Here is a 23652-nt window from a genome sequence, read left to right as displayed (position 1 = left end):
CTATCTACCACAAAAGAAGATGGTTGTGGTGTTGGAGTCAAATCATTGAGCTCCCAGGATATTTCTGCAGGAATTCCTCATGATAAGTGTTCTAGGCCTACCATCTTCAGCGGTGTCATTAATGACTTGATGATGGAGGAACAGTCAGAAATTGGGATGTGCAATTAGCACCATTAACAACTCCTCAGATGCTGAGACCATGTCCAAATGCAGCAAAACCTGGACACCATTCGGGCTTGGGCTGATGTGTGACATAATAATGACTCCGTGTCGGGCAATGACCATTTCCAACAAAAGAGAACCTAACCATCTGACATTGGCATTTCCATTGCTGACTCCCCAAATGTCATCATCTGGGAGGCTACTATTGACAGAAACTGAACTGGACCAGCCGTATAAATATTGTGGGAATTCTGCAGTGAGTAACTCCTCACCTGACTTCCTAATGCATCGACAAAGCAGAAGTGAGGAGTTTGATGGAATAATCTCCATTTGCCTGGATGAACCTGAAGCTCCACACCATCCAGGGCACAGCAGCCTGGTTGACTGGCACTCTCCTCCACCAGCACACTGGCAGCAATGTGTACCATCTACAAGATGCACTACATCAAGGCTCCTTCGCCAGCACTTTTCAAATGCACAGTCTTTTGCCACCCTAGAAGGACAAGGGCAGTAGATACATGGGAACACCGCCACCTGCAAGTTCCCCTCTGACCCACTCGCCATCCTGACTTGGAACTACGTTGCAATTCCTTCACTGTCATTTGGATCAAAATCCTGGAAATCCCCTTACAGCCACAGTGCTGTCAGGATCTACTGCAGCAGTTTAAGGAAGCTGCTTACCAACACCTTCTCCAAAGGCAGTGAGGGATTGCCAATAAATGCAGGCCAAGCCAAAATGGCTGCATCCTGAGAGAATTTTTAAGAAGCCGCTGTGCAGCAAATTCCAAGTCCGGCAGTTCAATAATCGAAAGCAAAATACTGCAGGTGCCGAAACACTGAAATTAAAACAGGAAATCCGGAAGGTTAACCTGCAACATTGGGCAGGATTTTACAGCCTCACTTGTCCCGAGACCATAAAATCCCACCTGAGGTCAACGGACCGTTCCATGTTCCACCCCTCACCTGCTCCGATTCTCGTGGTGGGCGGGGTGGTAAAATTCCAGCCATTAACTCTGTTTTACTCTCCAAAGACACTGCTTGGTGTTTTCTGCTCAGCAATCTTAATTTTTAATTATATTACTTGGACAGGTACAAGGCACAAGCTGTCTGAGATATTAACTAATTCTGATCTTGTTTGACACTTTTAATACACCAGCAGTTAGCCAATGTCTTGTCCCTTTTCTAGCATTATCCATATACTGTACCTACAGAACTTTGAAACTAAAGGACAAACGCAATCCTGTTGAAAACAGTAGTGATACCCACTTTGTCATGTTTTGAAAATCCCAGCCAGCTGAGTAAGTTCCAGTTAGAAATATTTTATAACATGACAGAGAGCACAGAGCCGGTATCCATCACCGAAGGGTGTATCCCTTTATCTGTACTGGACAGGGGATGATCAGCGTGCCAGCACTTGTAGATTTAGTTTAGTTGGATGTAGTTAATCTGTCAGATATGCTATGCTTTCCTTGAAACTTGTGCTTTGTCTTTGTGACTGACCGTTGTGTTTTATATTGAATTACAAGAAATTTATGGTTATCATTCCAAAGTTCATTGCAGATGAAATTGCAGTTTGTTCTGTTACTAGATTACAACATGGCGTGGTTCAGGTTTGGCCTACTATTCCTAATATAAGTAACCATTGCTAATCAGGGGAAGTGAAAGTAAGATGCTTCCCTTAAGGAAGGTGTTGCTTTTAAATATGGCACTGTATTCTGATGAGCTCTTCAGAGTGGGATAGAGGCAATTTACCACTGGAGGATTGGAATGCGCACAGCCTGATTTACGGCATTTGTTGCTGATGCCAACATGCCACACATTTCAGTCATCAATATTAATTATTTTTATTACGTGGGTACTGTCCCAATAACGATGGAAAAGCACCAAATTAAGTCTGGAAATATTGGACTTTAAATAACACCTAAGTTTCTTTAAAAGAAAATAGTCACACAAGCCACTGGCTGAATTGTTGCAGGGTTCACCCTGTTACCAGACTGGATACTTCTAAAAGGCATCCAGAAGCTAACTGCCATCTCCAGTGGAGACAAAGCAGTATAGTGGCCATCTCATCAAGAGTATACTGCTGTAATGCCGGATTTTGTGGATTTGCCTTTCCACTTGGAATATGCAAAGAATGGTATTAAAAACCAGCTGAAAGATGCCCATGGTTGTCTGTTGGTGTGTGTTCTGTGAGAACTAGTGTGTAAGATTGACACAGAAACAACAGCCAGCTAATTTACTCAAAGTACCCCTGCAAATGGCCATTTGTAGGTATATCTCCAGCTCTCTCTCTCTCTCTCTCTGACTTTGGAAGTCAGTCAAGGTCCATAGCTGAAAAGAGATCTGGGAAGCTTCTCTGCCAAACTACAAGACATTAGAGTCACAAAACTGACTATTCGTCTACTGAAGTCAACTTTACTGGAATTTCAAGTTGCAACACGCAACCATTTACTCTTCCTGTGTCAAGGACTTTTCATACACCTGTTTTCTTTAATATTTACTTACTTGGAACTTGATCCTCCATTTCTAATCTGCGTGAATGCATATGCATGAGTTTTACCATTTAATTCAATATGACTGTGGGATCTGGGGGAAAAGGGATCTTTTCTAGATTAAATTTTGTTGCCAGCAACAGAGGGGGTTGAATAGAGACAGGGAGCCAGTTCATCCCTACTCTTCTGGGATTGTAACAATTTGAGGGCCTCCCAGTTGGATAGGGACAGGGTCTTGCCTGGATCAACAACTTTGAGGAACCTCACCTGGGATGGGTTGTACAGTATGAAGTAAGAACTATCTGATTGTGTTACCTAGTTCCAAATTGGCATGACTCCTCCTCTAATGGCTGTGGAATATACATTGTCAGCCCACATTTGTCCCTTTTTGAGCATTGTCCATATGCTGTACCTACAGGGTTCTCAAACTAAGGACAAAGGCAATCCAATTGGAAACAAAGCAATGACCCTCCTTGTTTTTATTTACAAGTCTCAGGACATTTGTGTAGTTACATCTCAAAATATTTCATAATATGACATAACGTGACTGAGCCCGTGTGGGTCCTAGAATAGAAACACACTCAAGTGTAATCAAAGATCAGCCAGAAGAGTTATTGCCTTGGGAAATATTGCAGGCTCTGTCTCGCCCGGTAGATCTTGTAGGTATTTTTCATTTACAAATTAACTCCCAAAAACAGTTTTTATAGTGCACTTCTATTCCTTAAGGCTGCTGCAGATGTTTAAACCCTGAAGGAATAGCAGCATTGCCATTCCATGCCTCATATGGGCAAGTTCCCAATGAGAGACTTTTCAATGCCTGGAGCTCACTTTTTAATATTATAATTATACTGACTCTGGAAACTTTGGCAGAATTACTGTTATTGTGGTCAGATGGACAAAAGCCTTGCCCATTGCATTTTCTACATTGTAGCCCATTAGAAAATCTCTGGAATCACAGATGAAAAATGATCATTTGGGAAAGATTGATGGGTGAATGGTGCCTTACCCCTGCAGAGTCAGTGCCTTCAGGTGGGGAGGAAAACTGGAATGGCTTGACCTCCTAAACATCAGAAAATTCCCAAAGAAGGTTGCATGGGAACTCTATTTACTATGGTTTATTTTCTACATTTCCAAGTACTGGAAAAGTCCACTTTAATATACAAACTTGACGATATAATCAATGTTTAACATGGCTTAATATTTTTGATATGTGATTTCAACAACAAATGATCCATTAGATCAAATCATCCACATTTTGTTTGTAGCCCTTTTTTAAGTGGTTAGCACTGCTACCTCACAGCGCCAGGAACCCAGGTTCAATTCCAGTCTTGGGTGACTGTGTGGTGTTTGCACGTTCACCCCATGTGGGTTTCCTCCGGGTGCTCCAGTTCTCTCTTTCTCTCTTCTCTCTCCCCTCCCCCCCCCCCCCCCCCCCCGCCAGTTCAAAGATGTGCCAGGTTAGGTGGATTACACAAGCTAACTTGCCCCTTTTTATGTGTAGGTGACGGCTTTAGCGGTGTAAATGAGTATCGTTATGCGGATGGTGAGGGTTGGGCCTGGACCTGTGTAAGACGGTCTGTCGGAGAGTTGATGTTGACTCGATGGACCAAATGGTTCCCCTCCTCACTGTAGGGATTCTGTCAAGGTCGATGAGAGCTATTTCTCCTGGGGTGATTTAGGACTGGGTCTCTGTGACTTAGGCCCCAAATGCACCATGATCCCAACTAATTTTCATCAATTGAAATTAGTTTTGAATGCAGGGGGTGAGCTCCTGGTAACAGAGCTAGACTGTCTTCAATTTCGCTCACTCTCACTCTCTTGCTCTCACTTTCTTGCTTACTCTGAACCTTTCTGCACCCGAATAGTGCATAGGTCAGACTTTCATCTGTTTCTGTGGTTAATTACCCCTGGAACAGGTCGCAAGTCTGTCACCAGGGGCTTATAGCTTGAGGGACATTACACCACATCAAGCATAGCCACACTCTCACACCCACACCAACTAAGGGGCAATTTAGCATGGCCAATCCATCCAACCTGCATGTCTTTGCACTGTGAGGGGAAATCTGAGCACCTGGTGAAAACCCACATCCACACTGGGAGAACATACAAACTCCACGCAGACAGTGCTAACCACCGCGTCACTGTGCCGTCCAGACTGTTACTTAGCAGGAAGTAAAACCCAGCAGGTGAGGAGTCTGGATTAAAGACGGTCAGTGCTGAAAATCTGAGAGTAATTATTAAAACTTGAACTGAAGTTTCTTAAGAGCCATAGCCTCCCCTGGGGAGGTGGCGGGGGCGGGGTCATCATTTACCATCATGCCTCTTTTCCGAATAGCTGAAACTATGCAGCTGATTTAAAACAATCAAAATGGCAATTAAGTACTATTTAATCCTCAGTTCTGAATTTAGCAAGCAGGACTAAATAGAAATGATTCTTACCTCCACTGTGAGCTAAGATACTGAATCTTGGTAAGCTATTAGCAAAGTACTATGCAACATTTTATTTTATTTGAAAAAAATTTGACTTTTTCTAAAATTTAATTATTCAGCGTGATTTTTCAACTCTGTCTCCAGGAAGGAGTGGACCAAAACATTTTTCACATTTTAAGTGCTGAAGCATTAATTTAAAACACCAATGATTTTGTCTGGGATTTTACGACCTCACTCGGGCGAGGCTCGTAAAATCCCACCTGCGGCCAATGGAGAATTCCGTTGTGCGAGCCTCGGGATGGACCCGACGACATTCAACTCTTTTTATCATTTAATCTCTCCTGCCTTCCACTCTATTACAAACCATCCCTATTGTTCTTTTCCCATCCTCCACACTTACTTATCTAAAGCCTATTACATGTGTAAACTATTCCCAGTTCTGATGAAAAGTTATTGTCCTGAAATGTTAGTGCTGCTGCTGTTTCCTGACAATCCTGAGCATTTTCTGCTTTCCGATTTTCAGCATCTGCAGTATTTTGCTTTTATATGAGCAGAAATATTTGGGTATTTACACACCACATGCTCAAGAAGCAGCTCAACATTGCCTTCTCGAGGGCAATTGTGGATTGGCACTAAATAATGGCTGTCCAATGATGCTCACATCCCCAGATCAAAAAACAATTAATCCCACACTAAACTGTTGTTGTGTTGGCTTCTTCACCTATTAGTTTCTTATTGATATTATATATCAGTTTACTCCTAACAATATACTGGACTCTTTGCTCTCACCACTTCTGCATTGCTTGATTTTTGTTTCAAGGTTTCACACCAAACTGATAACGTGTCCTGATGCATTTTATATCGTACATCAATCACTATTTACACCCCTGGTGTATTCATCTCCTCCTTTTGCTGACTAGATAGGAGTGGTTGCTGAATCACAATTACTAAATAATAAAACTGAGTTGAGCTCCATCTTTGTAGGAGTACTGATGATGACCGTGAACAGCTTTTGAGGAAATGGTAAAACACGATAAACCTAACAGTTTAACTTAATGCAAAACTTAATCAGTCTGAAAGACTCCGTTGTGAGGAAGGAAGTACTTTTCTATTTTTGCCATCCAATCGACATTCATCACATTAGGTTCTCCGTAAGGAAACAAAATTCACTTTTCCCTGACTGAACGGTTTTTTCCAACTAACTTCAGAAGAGCAACCCTGTGCATCAGTGTAACTTGTCTATTTCCCAAATCGGTCACTGTTGTAGCCTTCTGAGTAAGATTGCATAAATTAGAACTAAATTAGCCAAGCTATGACGAGTTTCAATGTTTTGGACTTGTGCCAATTACTAAACTCTCTTCATTCCATTTCCGTGTTAACATTTTTACAGTCAACAGAGTAGAGATTTATCTAATCACCCTAAACTATTTTCCATTCAAGTCCATGTCTTAAGAGGAGAAATTGTTAAGCCAGCTCGACAACCAAAACTCATTGCAGTAAATAACCACTTCTAGGTGATCAATTATCTATATTGGTAGATAATTGTAATAACAGCTAAATTTTAAGTTGAAAATTGGATCTCCTAGACCTGAGCCATTATAATTCAGACTTCCATTTGCACCACAGTCGCAGAATTTTCTTTAATCAAATGTATCAGCAAGATAATCTGTGTATGCAAAACACATTACTACTATTGGAGTAAATACAATTTTAAAATTGAGGTCTCTTTCTTTATTGGTATTAGAGGTTTCAAAACAACAGCATACTGCTGTTGTTTTAAGTTTAGATTTTATATTGTGACCAGGAGGAAATGTCTCGGGTCAGACAATTTCCTACATTTTACTAAAACATCATTCCAATGCGTTGAAAACCTATCCAGATGTGCACTTGAAAATTAATGATATTTTGCCCTATGATGCTGAACATGTTAAGTTGCATTGCTGTTATTACCAATGCATGGACACACAATGAATTCTATTCAATCCTAGATCTCAAAACAAAACTGATTTCTATCCTATTGCAAAAATTGTAAAAGAAAACAACACACAGCAATGGAAAAAATAGTTTGAAGAAGGAAATCCCCAGACATCCTCGCAAGTAATTTTATGTGGCCTTTGATATTAATATTTTTCATTTTCCATATTGATACAATCCCAATGGAGGAACTATGTATCAAATTTACTGAATGACCTTCAAATGAAGAAATTAGCAACAAGCTTCTACTTTTTGTAGCTTTCAATTTAACACACATCAGAATCCCTGTAAATCAAACATCAGTTAAAAGGTAAAGTACACCCAGTAAGAATGTAAAATTTCATATGGAATAGCAGATTAACTTGTGAGATTCCAAAACATTCATATCAGTCTCTGAACAAATGTGGCACCATGTGTTATCTTCATCATTCCAAATCTGCCTCCAGAATGTGGGATCTCTCACCATTTCTCACTCAATGAATTTAGTCCTCGGATCACCTGCAATGGTAGCTCTACTCCATCCATAGCCTCTGGAGACCATCATTACCCAAACAGTATATTCCTGCAGAACCTCCTGAGCTAAGTTGATGGCACAGATTCCCCAGGGACTCCTTTTATCTGATTCCTATATCATTAACTGCATTTGTGACACCACTGTTCCTTTAAGAAATGTTTCTTTTAATCATGTTCTCTGCAGTTACAAACAGGTACCAGGCTGCCTGATTAGATGTCCTTTTTATTGCTGCTTAAATGGCTTAAATGGGGTTTTGTTTATTTTTAACCTTGGCCTAATGCACTTTCTGGGAGTTTACGATGTTTTTGAAGTGTTGTGGGAAGATTGATTGACGGGTCAGGTGGGACAGTTTTTTTTTCTCCCTCACCAGAGTTCTTACTTTCAGTCTTGGTTGCTGGCTAGTTAGAATATATGGGGAATCCAGACTGAGAACAGTGTTTCTATATATCCTCCCTGGTGTTAGAAATCCTGCTGGCTAATTTGGAAGCAGTCTTTCTTTAATTTTCTGGAGTGAAAATCTTGCTGTTGATGGTTTGCAAGCTAGAGGCCAGCAGTGGCATTATCTCTACCTCGAGGTGCTGGAATTTCCAGAATGGAGAAGTCAGAGTTTGAATTTGCTATCCAAAGAAGTAATCACAGCAGGTATTGCTGAGCTGCAAAACCATGTGAGCATTCTTATTTTCTGTGCTAAACCTGTGGCAGGTGTATGTTTATAAAGAGGTTTGTTGTACTGGAACAGGGCATTTAGTTGTTAAGGTTCATGCAATATCATGGTTTTTTTTTTCTTGTTTATAATTAGTGAAAGCTATTGGTATTTTTTTCTGAGTTTATTTAAGAATACAGTTAACATTGTTTGATGAAAGCTCCCTAATGAGTCATTTGAATCATATCTGGAGTAAAATATCTTATGCTTACCTGCACCAAATTCAAAGTGCAAAACGTATGATCTAGGCTGACTTCATAAAACACCTTGGAGTTTCTGACCTGGATTTTAACACATTATACACAGCTCATTGTAAAGGTGCCTTCTCTATTATCCTCTGCTGCAGCTCTCCTTTTGTGTTTGCCAACCATGTCACTTTTACATAGAAACATAGAAAATAGGAGCAGCAGCATATTACTCATCCATCCCCATTGCAAGAGTTGGATACTAGCCAAACAGAGGTCTGCCCAATAGCAATCACATGCTATTGTTGAGTTAATCAAGCTAAAATGAGACTTGCACCCCTCAGTGAGAGGAATTCTTGTCCTTGAGGCAGCTCTAGCAGTTACAGCAATGCTAGGACTCCATAGTGGATACTGTAGGGACTGTAAGCAGACCCTGGGATGAAGACCGCCATGGCAGCTACACACAGGTAAATCTGGAGTTTTGAATAGGGAGGGATCGGGAACCTGGGGTGGATGAGTGAATGGAGTGGATGTGTCGGAGGCTAGGCAGGGAGGAACAATGAAGTCCCTCATCCCTTGTGACATCCTGGATAAGCCTCCTTTACATCCTCTTCATGGCTGTGACCGGCCTCCTAAATTGTGCTTCCCAGAAGTGAACACAGTGCTCCATTTGAGATCTAGCCAGTGACTTGGAAAAAATTACTCTGACATTCTTGTTTTTGTCTTTACAGCACCAGGCATCCCATATGCTTTCGTATCCATCTTATCAACTTGCCCTGGTCAATGGTGCCCCCTAAGATGAGAGTGGGAGATTTAACAATGTTAATGTCATTAAATGTGAAGATGGTTAGATTCTCTCTCTCTCTTTGGAAATGGTCATTGCCTGGCACTGGTGTGACATGAATACTTTCCACTTGTTAGACAAATCTTGGATATTGTCCCGGTCTTGCTGCATTTGGACATGGACTGCTTCAGTATCTAAGAGTCGTGAATGGTGCTGAACGTTGTGCAATCATCGGCGAACATCCCATCTCTGACCTTTAATGGATGGAATGTCATTGATGAAGCAGCTGAGGGCAGTATCCCAGAGGAACCCGTGCAATTATGTCCTTGAGCTGAGATGATTGATCTCCAACCGCCGCAACCATTTTCCTTCATGTTAGGTATCACTCCAACATTTGGAATTTTCCCCCTTATTCCCTTTGATTTCAGCTTTACTATGCCTTCTTGAATCCACACAATTTAATGCTGCCTTGATGTCAAAGGCTGTCACTCTTGCCCCACCTCTGAAGCTCAGGTCATTTGTCCATGTTTGTCCATGTCTGTCCATGTTTGAAACAAGGTTGTGATGAGGTCAGGAGCTTCGTGGCCCTGATAGAACACAAACTGAGTATTAGTGAGCAAGCTATACTTAAGCAAATGCTGCTTGATAACACTATTGCTGACATCTTCCATCAATTTACTACTGATTGAGTACAAATCTTCAGTACTATTGTCAAGGCCCCTAGCCTTTGCAGTATCCAGTCTTTTCAGCTATCCCCGGTAGCACAGTGGTTAGCACTGCTGCTTCACAGCTCCAGGGTCCCAGGTTCGATTCCTGGCTTGGGTCACTGTCTGTGTGGAGTTTGCACATTCTCCTCGTGTCTGCGTGGGTTTCCTCCGGGTGCTCCGGTTTCCTCCCACAGTCCAAAGATGTGCGGGTTAGGTTGATTGGCCAGGTTAAAAATTGCCCCTTAGAGTCCTGGGATGCGTAGGTTAGAGGGATTAGTGGGTAAATATGTGGGGGTAGGGCCTGGGTGGGATTGTGGTCGGTGCAGACTCGATGGGCCGAATGGCCTCCTTCTGCACTGTAGGGTTTCTATGATTTCTATGATTTCCTTTATCTCAGGGAGTGAAACAAATTGGTGAAGACTGGCATCTTGTGATGTTGGGAACCTCTGGAGGAGGACCAGATAGATCATCCACTCGGCACTTCTGGCTGAAGTTGTTGCAAATGCTTCAGCCTTGTCTTTGGCTCGCCCATCATTGAGGATGGGGAAATTTGAGGAGCCTCCTCCTCAACCATTTTCACTGCTTCATCAATGACCTTCCTTCCATCATTAGATCAGAAGTGGGAATATTCGCTGATGATTGCACAAAATGTTCAGCATCATTCGTGATTCCTCCGATACTAAAGCAGTCCATGTCCAAATGCAGCAAGACCTGGACAATATCCAGGCTTGGGTTGGTGTGGGCATGTAATACAAAAGGCAAGTGGAATGTTAGCATTTATTGCAAAAGGACTGAAGTATAAAAGTAGAGAAGTGTTGTTGCAATTGTAGAGGGTATTGGTGAGACCACATCTGGAATATGTGTTCAGTTTTGGCCGCCTTATTTGAAGAAGGATGTGGTGGCATTGGAGGCAGTTCAGAGGAGGCTCACCAGATTGATTCTGGGAATGAAAGGGTTTGACCTATGAGGAGAGATTAAACTGTTTGGGCTTATACTCGCTGGAGTTCAGAAGAGTGAGAGGGGATCTGATCAAGATATATAAAATACTAAAAGGGATAGATAAAGTAAACGTAGACCAAATGTTTCCCCTTGTGGGACAATCTAGAACAAGTGATCACAGGTGTAGGTTGAGAAGCAGTAAATTTAAAACTGAGACGCGGAGGAACAACTTCTCGCAGAGGGTGGTGGATTTGTGGAACTCACTGCCCCATAGCGCGGTGGAGTCTGAATCATTAAATGGTTTCAAGAAAGAGATAGATATATTTCTGATTTTAAAAATAAAATGGGTTAAAGGGAAATGGTAACAGGTAGGGAGGTGGATTTGAGACCAGGGAGAGATCAGCCATGATCTGATTGAATGACGGAACAGGCTCAAAGGGCTGAATTACCTACTTCTCCCAATTCCTATGACAAATGGTAAGTAACATTTGTGCAACACTTGTGCCAGACAATGACCATCTCCTGCAAGAGAGAATCTAACCATTGCTCCGTGGCATTACCATTGCTGAATTCCCCACTATCAAAGCCTGAGGGGTTACCATTGACCAGAAACTGAACTTAATTAGCAATATGTTTATTATCATTACAAAAGCATGTCAAAGGCTTGGAATTCTGCAGTGAGTAACTCGCCTCTTGACTCCCAAAAGTCGATCCATCATCTACAAGGTACAAGTCAGGAGTGTGATGCAACACTCTCCTCTTGGCTGGATGAATGCAGCTCCAACAACACTCAAGCAACCTGCTTGATTGACACCCCTTTCACAAACATTCAGTCCTTCCACCGGTGACATGTGGAGCGTCTTCAAAACAAATCTGGTTGTGGCAAATGGAGAGGAAGCAAAAACGAAGATGACTTCTTAAATTGCAAGTTGTGTGTGGGTGGGTGGGTGGGTATAGAGAGACCCACGCCAGGTTCTTGTTTCTCCAGCATCTCATTTATTTGTACTGCTCTATGGAGAAAGTGGGTGTTTAAACACACAAAAGGTTAACTGTCTTGTCACATGACACTCTCTCCAACTATCAAGTGAACCAAATAAGGTCATGGCTAATGGATTGTAGTTGTAACTTGATTAGATTATGGATGATGTGGAGATGCCGGAGTTGGACTGGGTTGGGCACGGTAAGAAGTCTCTCAACACCAGGTTAAAGTCCAACAGGTTTACTTGGAATCACAAGCTTTCGGAGCACTGCTCCTTCATCAGGTGAGTGGCAGATTATGGATGGGAATCCCTCTGTCAGCCAGGGTCCATTGTCTGAAGTGATGTCTAATGATAGTCCCCACCCAGTTGTGAATGGGGGCTGGAAAGGTGGTTGGTCTTTTAATGGGTACTTTGATAGGTAGTATCCATTTCAGTAGCTTTGGAATGTAGAAAGTACAGTGATACAAATTTGCAGCCATCTCTGTGATCTCAAGTGCTTGGAATGTAAAAAAACCCCTTGGTTTTTGTAAAGATTCAGGTTTGTAGTCTCCATCTACTAAATACATAAAATAGTTTTCTTTATGAAGTATGGCTTCATAACAATCTGCACACATGTCAGAAATACTCAGAAGTAAAAGAGCTGAGCGAGGGGGTGGGAGGTAGGGATTGGGAGGGTAATCATGGGGTGATGCGGGGGTTAGCGAAGGCAGTTAGGAGCAGTAGGGTAGAGTGGAAGGGTAGACCGGTGGTCCACAGAGCAGTTGGGTGGGTGGTGTGGAGGATGGAAGGGTAATTGGTGCTGCGGTTGAGTAGTCGGAGTGCTGTGAGAGTCGTTGGGGCAGTTGGCGAGGGATTGGGAGTGTGGTTGAAGGTGCAATTTGGGGGACCTGGGGAGGTTAAGTGTAGTTAGTCAGGAGTAACTTGTTTTAATTTTACTTCTAATTTTGCCTGGCTAACCATTGTGTTAAGAGTTGAGCCATCAAAGACCTCCAGGTGCAGGGTAAATGCCCAGCCCGGGGGGGGGGGGGGGGGGGGGAATCGGGATCCCACCACATCATCTGGGGTACCTCTAGGATCCGATTCCCTGAAGGTGTGCGTGACTAGAAAGAAACACCTTTTTGTTCATATATGATCTTTTAAGGGCCAAGTATAATGGGTAACTTGCAAATGGTAGGGCATGCATTTGTTTTTCTTTTTATGAAAAGAGGAATGTTTCAATAAATACCTTTGCACTCTGTGGCTTGTCAAACTTGTGACTTTTGATGTAATTTTAAATGAAGAAAGTCTTTGAGCAGTAATTATTTTACACATGTAATGCTGCTATCTACCTGCCTGGATTTAATATTGGGACTCGCATGTTTTATTCAACACTTTTTTTTACTGCCAAGTCCCATTGAGGTTGAAACAGGTACTTGGAAACCTAGTTTGAGCTGGTTATGAATGATAGGAATAGTTATGGAGTTCTCTTTGCCTGTCAACACATTTTAACAAAAAACCTAAGGAAAAATCAAGAGTTTTTTTAAGCTAGCAAAGACAGGACACACAGTCCTGAACCTGTCATTGATCTGTAACAGAAAATGAATTATTACTGAAACAAAATACTTTAATCATCTAAGAGTTCTGCCATTATCCACATCTTAAGTTTTAATGTAATGATTCTTTATTGTAGGTATTCCTCAGCTGAAATTAGGAGGCAATGTTTCCAACAAACAAATGCAGCAGCTGTTTGTCACCAACGCACTTTAAGTGCCTATGGCTCCACTTCACTGCAGATGGTAAGTAAAAGATTCAGTTTCACTTCTGTGAGAGACTGCAAGGCATATGATGGACCATTTCTGTTTAATTCAATGCAGAACACCAAAACATTGATTTAACTTGCACTTGGGGGCTAAGGGATTATTAGAAAATTTCCCACAAGGTCCTGAGTGATTCATGAGTGTTACGAGGAAGGCAAAGTAGAATGACCAAACAATGGAAAGAAAAACTAACGTAGATGAACTGGGAGAGCAACAGATGCATGATCATTGCATCAAAGATATTCAATCTTTCTAATTTTGATTCATTTTGGGGCTCTTTAAGGAGGTTAATGCTGAGGAATGGCTCCACCATCAAGCAGTCCCAGGTGAAATGTCCTAGCATCAGAGTGAAACTTACTATGCTCTGCCCAACAATAATATCTTAATCCCACTCTCAAAATCTACCACAGCAGTGTTCAATTTCCCTAACCATTATCCTTCTGACTTGTGTGACTGGCAACCTTCATCCAATAGTTTGAGAGAACATAAAACTGGAGAATGATTCTTGTAGCTGTTCTCACCAAAGAGCAGTATTGTTTTGCATTCTGTTGTGTGGACAATTAATGTTGATGTACCTACTAATGGCTTTCAGATGTTTTAATGTTGTACAAAAATGCTGTTAATGGAATGATTTGGTATTTGTAAATGGCAACATATCTGGAATGAAATTCTATCGAGTATATTTGTTTCAATTCTTATAGTTGCTTCTTAAAAAAAGGAAAGGCTTGTATTTATACAGCACTGCTCATAATCAGCAGACGTCTCGAAGTACTTCTCTGTCAATTAAGTACTTTAAGAAGTATTGTAATGTAGAAAAAAGAGCAGTCAGTTAATGCTCTGCAAACTCCCCACAAACAGCCAAGTGATTGTAACCACATGATCTATTTTGTGATATTGATGGAAGGATCAAAGATTGACCAGGACATAATGCCATAGGACCTTTGGCATCCACCCAAGTAGGAGGGCTATGCTTTAACAGCTCATCTAAGAGCTGGCGTTTCTGACAGTGCAGCACCCTTTGCATAATGCGCTGGAGCGTCACTCTTGATTTTTGTGCTTGTTCTCATGAGAGGGACGTGAACCAAAGTTTCGTTATAACAGCACTACCCCAATCCCCTTTTTTCCCCTAACGCCCCCACAAACTGAAGAGGCACGCGCACATTTCCTACAATCATTCTCGTTCACACTCAGTTCAAAATACCCAGAGATTTAGGTGCAGCAAAAAACAAACTTTTATTTCTGGTCTTTCGCAGCAGTTTTTCAAACATACTTTTTAAAGATATGGCTGCTGGAGAATATTTCACATTTAAGTAACTGTTGGGTGCATACAAAACAATTAAGCTAGAAATATCGTGCGGAGATGTAATCAGAAAGCTGCAGCTATCTCCAGGCCATTTTTGCTGACGTAGACATCAGTCAAGATTTCTGTTACTCTTATTAATTTGCATGGTACGGTAACAATTGTCAAAAAGCCAACAGGAAACATCAACAACTGGGAACCAAGGGAGAAGAGGAACCCCTACTGCATATTTCATCTTTAAGAATGAAAATTAAAGTTGGAAACCATCTAACCATCATTCATACAGTCATTTTGAGAAAATGCAAAGGCAAGCTTCACTCATATTTTCAAAGAAACAATTCATTACAGATCTTTCGGGATACATCTTTTAAAAATCTGTTTGGAAAAACTGACATGAAACACCAAAAATACAAATCTCTGGGAATTTTGAACTGAGTGTGAACCAGGCTAATTGCAGGAAACTGGTGTATGGCTCTTCAGCTTGTGGGAGTTCAGGGAAAAGAGATTGTTGTTATAAGGAACTGGGACGTGTTCAAGAGCACGGATTGGTGAATGGGTGTAAGAGATTGAGACACAATTATCTGCATGACTTGCAAGCGCCTAGACTTTTTCAACCTTTTACATGGGTATTCGTGATGCACCCTGACTGAGCATATCTCAATAACAACTTGCATTTATAGAGCACTTTTTTAACATAGCAAAACATTCCAAGGCATGACACAGGAATGCTATCGAATAACATTTGACACTTAGCCACATAAGATATTAGAACAGTTGAACAAAAGCCCAGTCAAAGAGGTAGAGTTTAAGGAGTGTCTTGGAGGAGGATGGTAGACGGTAGAAAGTATTATGGAGAGAATTCCAGACACTAGCACCTAGGCAGCTGAAAAAATGGACACCAATGGTGCACAGATTAAAATCTAGTGCAAGCAAGAGGTACCAAATCCAATGGCGCTTTGATTTTAACATTCTCATCCTTGTTTTCAACTCGATTCAATAACTTTTCTCCTCCCTGTATCAGTACCCTCTTCCTGCCTAGAAACAGAACTTATATTTATACAGTACTAAAACCTCCAATGGAGCATTCTGAAACAAAATATGCTAAAAAAACTACAGAAGCCTCTGAGATTTCTGTCCTCCCTCATTCTGCTCACTTGCGCATTCCCATTCTAGGATTCCCTCCTGGGTTCTATTCCTAGAGGTGGGTTGTGGGAGTCGGGAAATTTCCTGACTCGGTCTATCCACCTCGGGAGAAAGTGCCACTAAAATTAGGATTTTTGTTCTAATGTGGGGTTGGATGTTAAGTGGATTGGAAGCCACCGCTCCCTGGAAGTGTTTCCGAGGCAGCCACAGGAACAAGTGCCGAGGCAGACTGTTTAAAATGCCCTCCTTGGTGCTCTGGAACTTTATCCCAGCGAAACAAAGGATAGGCCTCTTCCCCTCTGACCTTCTTACATTCCTCCCTTCTACATTCCCCATGCCACCTCTTTCCACACCCAACCCTCATAGCTCCATGCCAAGCTCTGCCCATTGACCCAACACCTATGGCCTCTCGTAACCTCCATGCAGATCTATGGCACTTCCATGTCCAATATCCCATTATACACTCTGTATAAATCCAATAAACCCTATGCAGTAATAACAAGACATGTTTAACAAGCTTTAAAAAGTCAATCATTCATAACACTTTCATTACAGCCCAATAAAAGTGTCAATCATCCAAAATCTTTAAAGTATCAATGTCAGAAACTGTAAGTACTTAAAACTATCTTACCTTGTATGAATAAACATTGTACAATTGACACAGTCAATCACAGAGCAGGAGTTGTCAATTAAGCAATGTTTTGCCTGGGGATAGCTGTTTCAACAGTCTAATGAATGTCCAGGCTCTCAGCTAGGAATGGATAATAAGGCTTGGCTGCCAGTACAACCATCTATTAGTCTGTTGAACTGTCTGCACCCCAGGAAAAACATTGCTTGATTGATAGTTCTTGCACTGTGATCTAATTTGTCAATTGCACAATGATTATTTACACACGATCAAGAAGTTTCAAATGCTTCCAGTTTCTGCCACAGATATTTTATGGACCTGGATGATTGACACTCTCATAGAGCTGTTACTCGCAGGAGTTTTTTTTAAGAAAGCTACAAATGAATGGATCTTTTAAAAAGCTTTCTCAGATATCCTATTGTTAGAATAGCATTTGTTGTTTTTGCACAGTGTGTAAGTGGTGAATGGATATGGATGTACCACAGCCTGGCATGGATGGTATGAGGGACCAAGGTGGCAGAGGGGTGTAACTTAATATCCAGGATATGAGGAACCATGGGTGTGGGGGAAGTGTCACAGCTTGACATGGGGCACAGTGTCACACTTTTGATCTCATCTTGCAAAACATTCTCTCATCCAGACTGTGGTTAACAAAAGGTCTCTGGAGTCGTGAACCATGAGTCCTTTAAAAGCTGGCCCTGCTCGTGAAAATTACAGAGGTCCAGGTGATGCCTTTCCCATTATGGAGATGATGAGGTAGCGAGTGCAGGCTTGTGGCCCACACCCTTAACTCACACTGGTGAACATTAGGGCCACCAGAAATGTATTTGGGAAATCCCTCAATTGGTCCCAGCCATTTTTTTTCACTTCCATTGAATCTCCCCAACTCCATGAAAATTCAGCTCCCTATCTCTCCACCCCTCTCTGCTGTTGCAAGATATTCCTTCAAACCTGCCTCTTCATGTGCCTCGGTGTCAAATTTTGTTTGATAATTGCTCATGCGAAGTGACGTGGGACACTTTACTATGCAAAGGCATTACACAAACCCATTTTGCTGAAGCAAGCTACTCAACCTGCCTTTTGGAAAGAAAGATGAAGTGAGTTGAAGATTTTTATTTGTGTATGGTCCTTATAGGGAAACCATAAACCAAAATTTCCAAACTTACTTAATGACCCCTAATGAAAGAATTACTAGCAAGATTTCTATTCGTGTGTCTTTTACTTTACCAATCAGTACTAACACAAATTAAACCTGAATCAACAGGAAAATACTTCAAATAAAAATATAAATTTCACTTGAAATGGTTGATATAGCAAAGATGTGTCTTATAAGCTCCCATATTGCCCTCCACACAAATGTGGCCTTGCGTAGCTATACAGTTCCACAAAATACTGTTCTTTATTTATGCAGGGTAGGCCAGGGCTTCTCCTGACAACAGCTTTTACCTTCAGGTTTTACGAGTACAATCATTATCAGCAAGGTACACTTCTACACACCCTCTCCCTCCTGTCATGACAGTCCTGATGGTGTAACTTTTCAAATCACCATCGAATAATATCCCAGTTAAAGGTTTGGCCCTTTCTGGCAAAGGGCCCAGCTGCATCTCCAAGCCACTTACCCAGCTTCTTTTTTATTCATTCGTGGGACATGGGCATCACTGGCCAGCATTTATTGCCCATTCCTAGTTGCCCTTGAGAAGGTGGTGGTGAGCTGCCTTCTTGAATCGCTGCAGTCCATGTTCTGTGGGTTGACCACAATGCTGTTAGGAAAGGAATTCCAGGATTTTGACCCAGCGAAGGAATGGCAATATGTTTCCAAGTCAGGACGGTGAGTGGTTTGGAGAGGAACTTGCAGGTGGTGGTGTTCCCATTTACCTGCTGCCCTTGTCCTTCTAGATGGAAATGGTCGTGGGTTTGGAAGGTTCTGTCTAAGAATCTTTGGTGAATTGCTGCAGTGCATCTTGTGGATAGTACACACTGCTGCTACTGAGCGTTGGTGGTGGAGGGATTGAATGTTTGTAGATGTGGTGCCAATCCAGTCAGCTGCTTTGTCCTCGATGGTGTCAAGTTTCTTGAGTGTTGTTGGAGCTGCACCCATCCAAGCAAGTGGGGAGGAGTATTCCATTACACTCCTGACTTGTGCCTTGTAGATGGTGGATAGGCTCTGCGGAGTCAGGAGGTGAGTTACTCGCCGCAGTATTCCTAGCCTCTGACCTGCTCTTGTAGCCACTGTGTTTATGTGGTGAGTCCAGTTGAGTTTCTGGTCAATGGTAACCTCAAGGATGTTGACAGTGGGGGATTCGGTGATGGTTCCACCATTGAATGTTAAGGGGTGGTGGTTAGTGTGTCTCTTATTGGTGATGGTCATTGCCTGGCAATTGTGTGGCATGAATATTATTTGCCGCTTGTTAACCCAAAGCTGGATATTGTCCAGATCTTGTTGCATTTGAACATGTACTGCTTCAGTATCTGAGGAGTCACAAATGGTGCTGAACATTGTGCAATCATCAGTGAACATCCTCACTTCTAACCTTATGATGGAGGGAAGGTCATTGATAAAGCAGCTGAAGATTGTTGGGCCTAAAACACTACTCTGAGGGATTCCTGCAATGATGTCGTGGAGCTGAGATGACTGACCCTCCATAACCACCTTCCTATGTACCTATGACTCCAACCAGCGGAGAGTTTGCCCCCGATACCCATTGATTCCAGTTTCGCTAGGGCTCCTTGATGCCACACTCGGCCGAATGCGGCCTTGATGTCAAGGATTGTCAGACTGTCACTCTCACCTCACCTCTGGAATTCAGCTCTTTTGACCATGTTTGAACCAAGGCTGTAATGAAGTCAGAAACTGAGTGATCCTGGAGAAACGTTTTAGTCAGCTAGATGAGTACCTCCAAGAGCTCCTGTCATTTGCCAAACAAAACTCTTCCTAAGAGTGATTTGCTTCTTCTCCACACAAGAATTTTCTATGTTCCTCTTGCTTTCTCTTTCTGTCTGTATCTGTGCCTTTGCCCTTCAGGTCCTGAGCTCATAGTTCTCCTTACTTGCCAAGAAAATTAATTTACAATTGATGCAAATGCTTTAAAAGTACTTTTCAAACAATTACAGATTCTACAGACCTTTTAGATAAATTACAAATTTCCCTTACTCTACCACTGTCATTTGTACAGTTAGATGATTTTCAATACATGATTTAGGAATATATTATGGATACTCTAACCAGTTTCACTGGGTTTAACATCCAAGCTTAACAGCAGACAATCCGAAAAGCCCAATAGAAATTCCCCAATTTTGATTCAGAAATGAAGCTGAAAGGTGGCAAGTAACAAGTTAAATTTGCACCATATCAATATCAGACAATGACCTTCCCCAACAACAAACACTAACATGCTTACCTAGACCATCACCCAGCATCTCTTCCCTTTGATCAGAAGCCTACCTGGACCAGCTATGTAAATGTTATGACTACAAAGCAGTGCAGATGTTCAGTACTATGAGCTTTATCTCTGACTTTTCAAAGCCTTTCTATCTACTCGAGTCAAATCAAGACCATGATGAAATCCTAGTGCTCGCCTGGGCAGCTACATGTGGCATAACTTTTTAAGAACTTCAACATCGTCCAGGATGGAGCAATTTCCTTCTGAAGACAGGGTATCCAGTGTCCACTCCTGGGGACACCTGCACAATATGGCTGTGGAATGTATTAACTATTGAATGTGCTGTAGCAGCATATGAAGTTGGCAGAACTTCTCTTTTACCCTGGACTGTATTACTGGGAATGACAATAGAAGCAATGCTGTAGGAACAGCGTCATTTCCAAGTTTCACTTAAAGCCACAACTGTACTGACTTCATAGAATCACTACAGTAAAGGAAAGAGGCCAGTCAGCCCATCGAGTGTGCACCAACAACAATCCTATCCAGGCCATATCCCTGTAACCCTACATATTTACCCAGCTCACTCCCTGACACTAAGGGGCAATTTAGCATGGCCAATCAACCTGACCCACACACCTTTTGGACTGTGGGAGGAAACCAGAGCACCCGGAGGAAACCCACGCAGGCACTGGGAGAACGTGCAAACTCCACACAGACAGTCACTCAAGGCCGGAATTGAACTCCGGTCCTTGGCACTGAGAGGCAGCAGTGCTAACCACTGTGCTGCACCCTGACAGACTTGGACAGATATGATAATGATTTCATTGTTGCTGGATCAAAATGCTGGGATTTGTTGTCTAACACCACAGTGGGAGCAGCATCGTTATGCGGAAAACACCAACCACCCTTTTAAGACAAATGAAAGGGAAATAAAATGCAGCCTTTCAACCATGGTCAGTATTTTGGATATCTTTTAAATAAAGAAAGACTTGCATTCATATAGCACTTTTAAGGATGACCTAACATCTCAGAGCTTTACAGTTAATGAAGCACAAAATATGGCAGCCGATATGTGCATACGAGCTCCCACAAACAGCAATGTATTAATGACTAGATACTCCCTTTTTTTGTGTGTGATGTTAATTGAGGGATAAATGTTAACCGGCCACCAGGGATAACTCCCCTGCTTCTCTCTGAAAGTGTTAAGAATCGTCTGGTGAAGCCACACTCTGGCATGCCAGTCTCTGCCACATTTGCTGCTGGAGAGGTCAGTGGGCTGAGAACATGCCTGATTCACTGGCCCCTGTTCTGTCTGGGCCCTCCTCGGCCTGCTGAGCTTTTTGTTTCTGTTCTGCTCTCTTCCAATGCCCTACCTACAGTCAGCCTCCAAATGTCATGCCTGTCTCCAGAGATGAGGGGTTTGTCTTACGAAGAGAGATTGGGCAGTTTATGCCTATACTCCCCGGAGTTTAGAAGAATCATAGAATCCTGCAGTGCAGAAGGAGGCCATTTGGCCCATTGAGTCTGTACCGACCACAATCCCACCCAGGCCCTATGCCTATAATCCCATGCATTTACCCTAGTTAGTCCCCCTGACACTAATAGCAAATTTAGCATGGCCAATACGGCCAATCCACCTAACCCGCACATCTTTGGACTGTGGGAGGAAACCGGCGCACCCGGAGGAAACCCACGCAGACACGTGGGGAGAATGTGCAAACTCCACACACTGACGCAAGTCGGAATCGAACCTGGGTCCCTGGAGCTGTGCGACAGCAGCGCTAACCACTGTGCCACCATGCCGCCCAATGAGAAGAGATCTAATTGAGGTGTACAAGATGATAAGGAGGATTGACAAAGTCGCTGTGCAAGAGTAGCAATGTATGCTGGCTCCCTTGGTTATGAAGCAATAAGAATATAGCAGAACTTGACAGAACCTGAGCAATGATTTCTCATTTTAAATATGCAAGATCTCTGGCTTTGGTACGATTTACATGAGAGGAATTATAAATCAAAACAGGATGAATCCTTGTATCTGCTTGGATTTTTCTTTTAAACCTTGCAGTCAGTTTTAAGACAGTCTGGGGGAAGCCCAGAAGGTTGTTGATTTTGCCCTTGATCATAAATGGTACAAGTGGAAATACCCAATTGGAAAAAGAAGAGAAAATAACTTTTTGAAAGGGAGGATATTTGAGTTGAATCTGATCCAGGAGGCAGTGTGAATGCTTTAACTGTTGGTAGTCCCCAAGAGCCAGGGAAATTGGGCATGTCAGTGGACTCCAGATAAGCAGGTAAAGACTGGACTTTGCTTGGATTGTGATGCTGCCCATGTTCATGATGGGTAACCTAGTCAAGCTCAGACTCTGAGTTAAAGCCTCCAGGAAAGGAAGGGAGGAGAGGCTTGAAAGTTGGCTGAACAAATGCAAACACCATCACAGAAAAATAAATCAGCTCTGTTTGACCTTGTCCTTGATGTCATGTGTTTTTAAAAAAACCTCACATGTAAATAGATCAGATGGAGAAAATAGGAGTTAAAATGTATTCGGTAACTCTCTCAGTAATTTTGGCCTTTTTTTCTATAAAGGGAACTGAATGTGAGAGAGTTTTTTTTTAAACAAAGAACCTGAATGAGATCTGCTTGACGTATTAATTGTTGTGGCAACAGTTTGAAGGAAAACATTCAGCATATTCTAGATCACAGCTGCGTAGCTAAAGAGTCACTGAAATGTGTCATGAAATGTTTACATATGCAAAGGTTATTCGGGGTGTTGCTCTTGTGTTTGCTTATTGTTGCGAGTGGAATCAACCTCCATTCATTGAGATTGATAAGACGAAAAGATAAATATCACCTTTGGCACCTTTCCTTTATTGCAGCACAGCCAATGACAGACGTACAAGAGCAGACTTTCCACTTTTTAACTTGGCAGTAGATTGGTGGAGCACTCGTCAGTACATTGAGCAAAGAGGATTGGACCTGTCTGATTTTCCTCTCCATGGCCGACCAGGTTCTTCATGCCACCACTGCTTGCTCCTGAGCCCTGTGGGTGTACTTGCATCACATGGACTGCAGTAGTTCAAGTAGGCGGTAGCTCACCACCCCCTCTCTTGATGGTGGACATTGAAGGCCCCTTGCCCAGAGTACACCTTGTGGCCACATCACCTCGGTGCTTCTTCAAAATGGTGTCCAGCATGGAGGAGTATTGATTCTTCATCTGAGGGAGGGAGGGGAGGGAATGGTAGGTAGTAATCAGCAGGAGGTTTCCTTGCCCATGTTTGACCTGATGCCATGAGATCTCATGGGGTCCGTAGTCAATTTTGGTAACTCCTAGGGTAAATGCCTCCCAACTGTATACCACTGTGCCCCCACTTCTGGTGCTGATGGGACAGGACACACACATGGATGGTGATGGTGCTTTCTGGGGCATTGTCTGAGAGGTATGATTCAGTTATTTGGAACGAGGAACTTAAAAATCAAACTGAGGACAGATTTTGGAACATTCTTTTCTTAAATGGTGATGGATTAAAAGATATGAAG

General features: G+C 42.4%; 1 protein-coding gene across 4 annotated transcripts in view; it reads left to right on the top strand.

Moving 5' to 3' along the window:
* Positions 1–23652, top strand: part of dock8 (dedicator of cytokinesis 8) — a 252915-nt gene that overhangs the window by 18847 nt on the left and 210416 nt on the right. For all 4 annotated transcript variants that reach the window (XM_078214327.1, XM_078214325.1, XM_078214326.1 and 1 more), the window contains exon 2: positions 13540–13645. In XM_078214327.1, coding sequence (XP_078070453.1) covers positions 13540–13645 — 106 coding nt within the window. The remainder of the gene's footprint in view (positions 1–13539; positions 13646–23652) is intronic.

The sequence above is a fragment of the Mustelus asterias genome, chromosome 6 (genome assembly GCF_964213995.1).
Source record: "Mustelus asterias chromosome 6, sMusAst1.hap1.1, whole genome shotgun sequence".
In the NCBI taxonomy this organism is placed as follows: Eukaryota; Metazoa; Chordata; class Chondrichthyes; order Carcharhiniformes; family Triakidae; genus Mustelus; species Mustelus asterias.
This window is presented reverse-complemented; position numbering and strand designations above follow the sequence as displayed.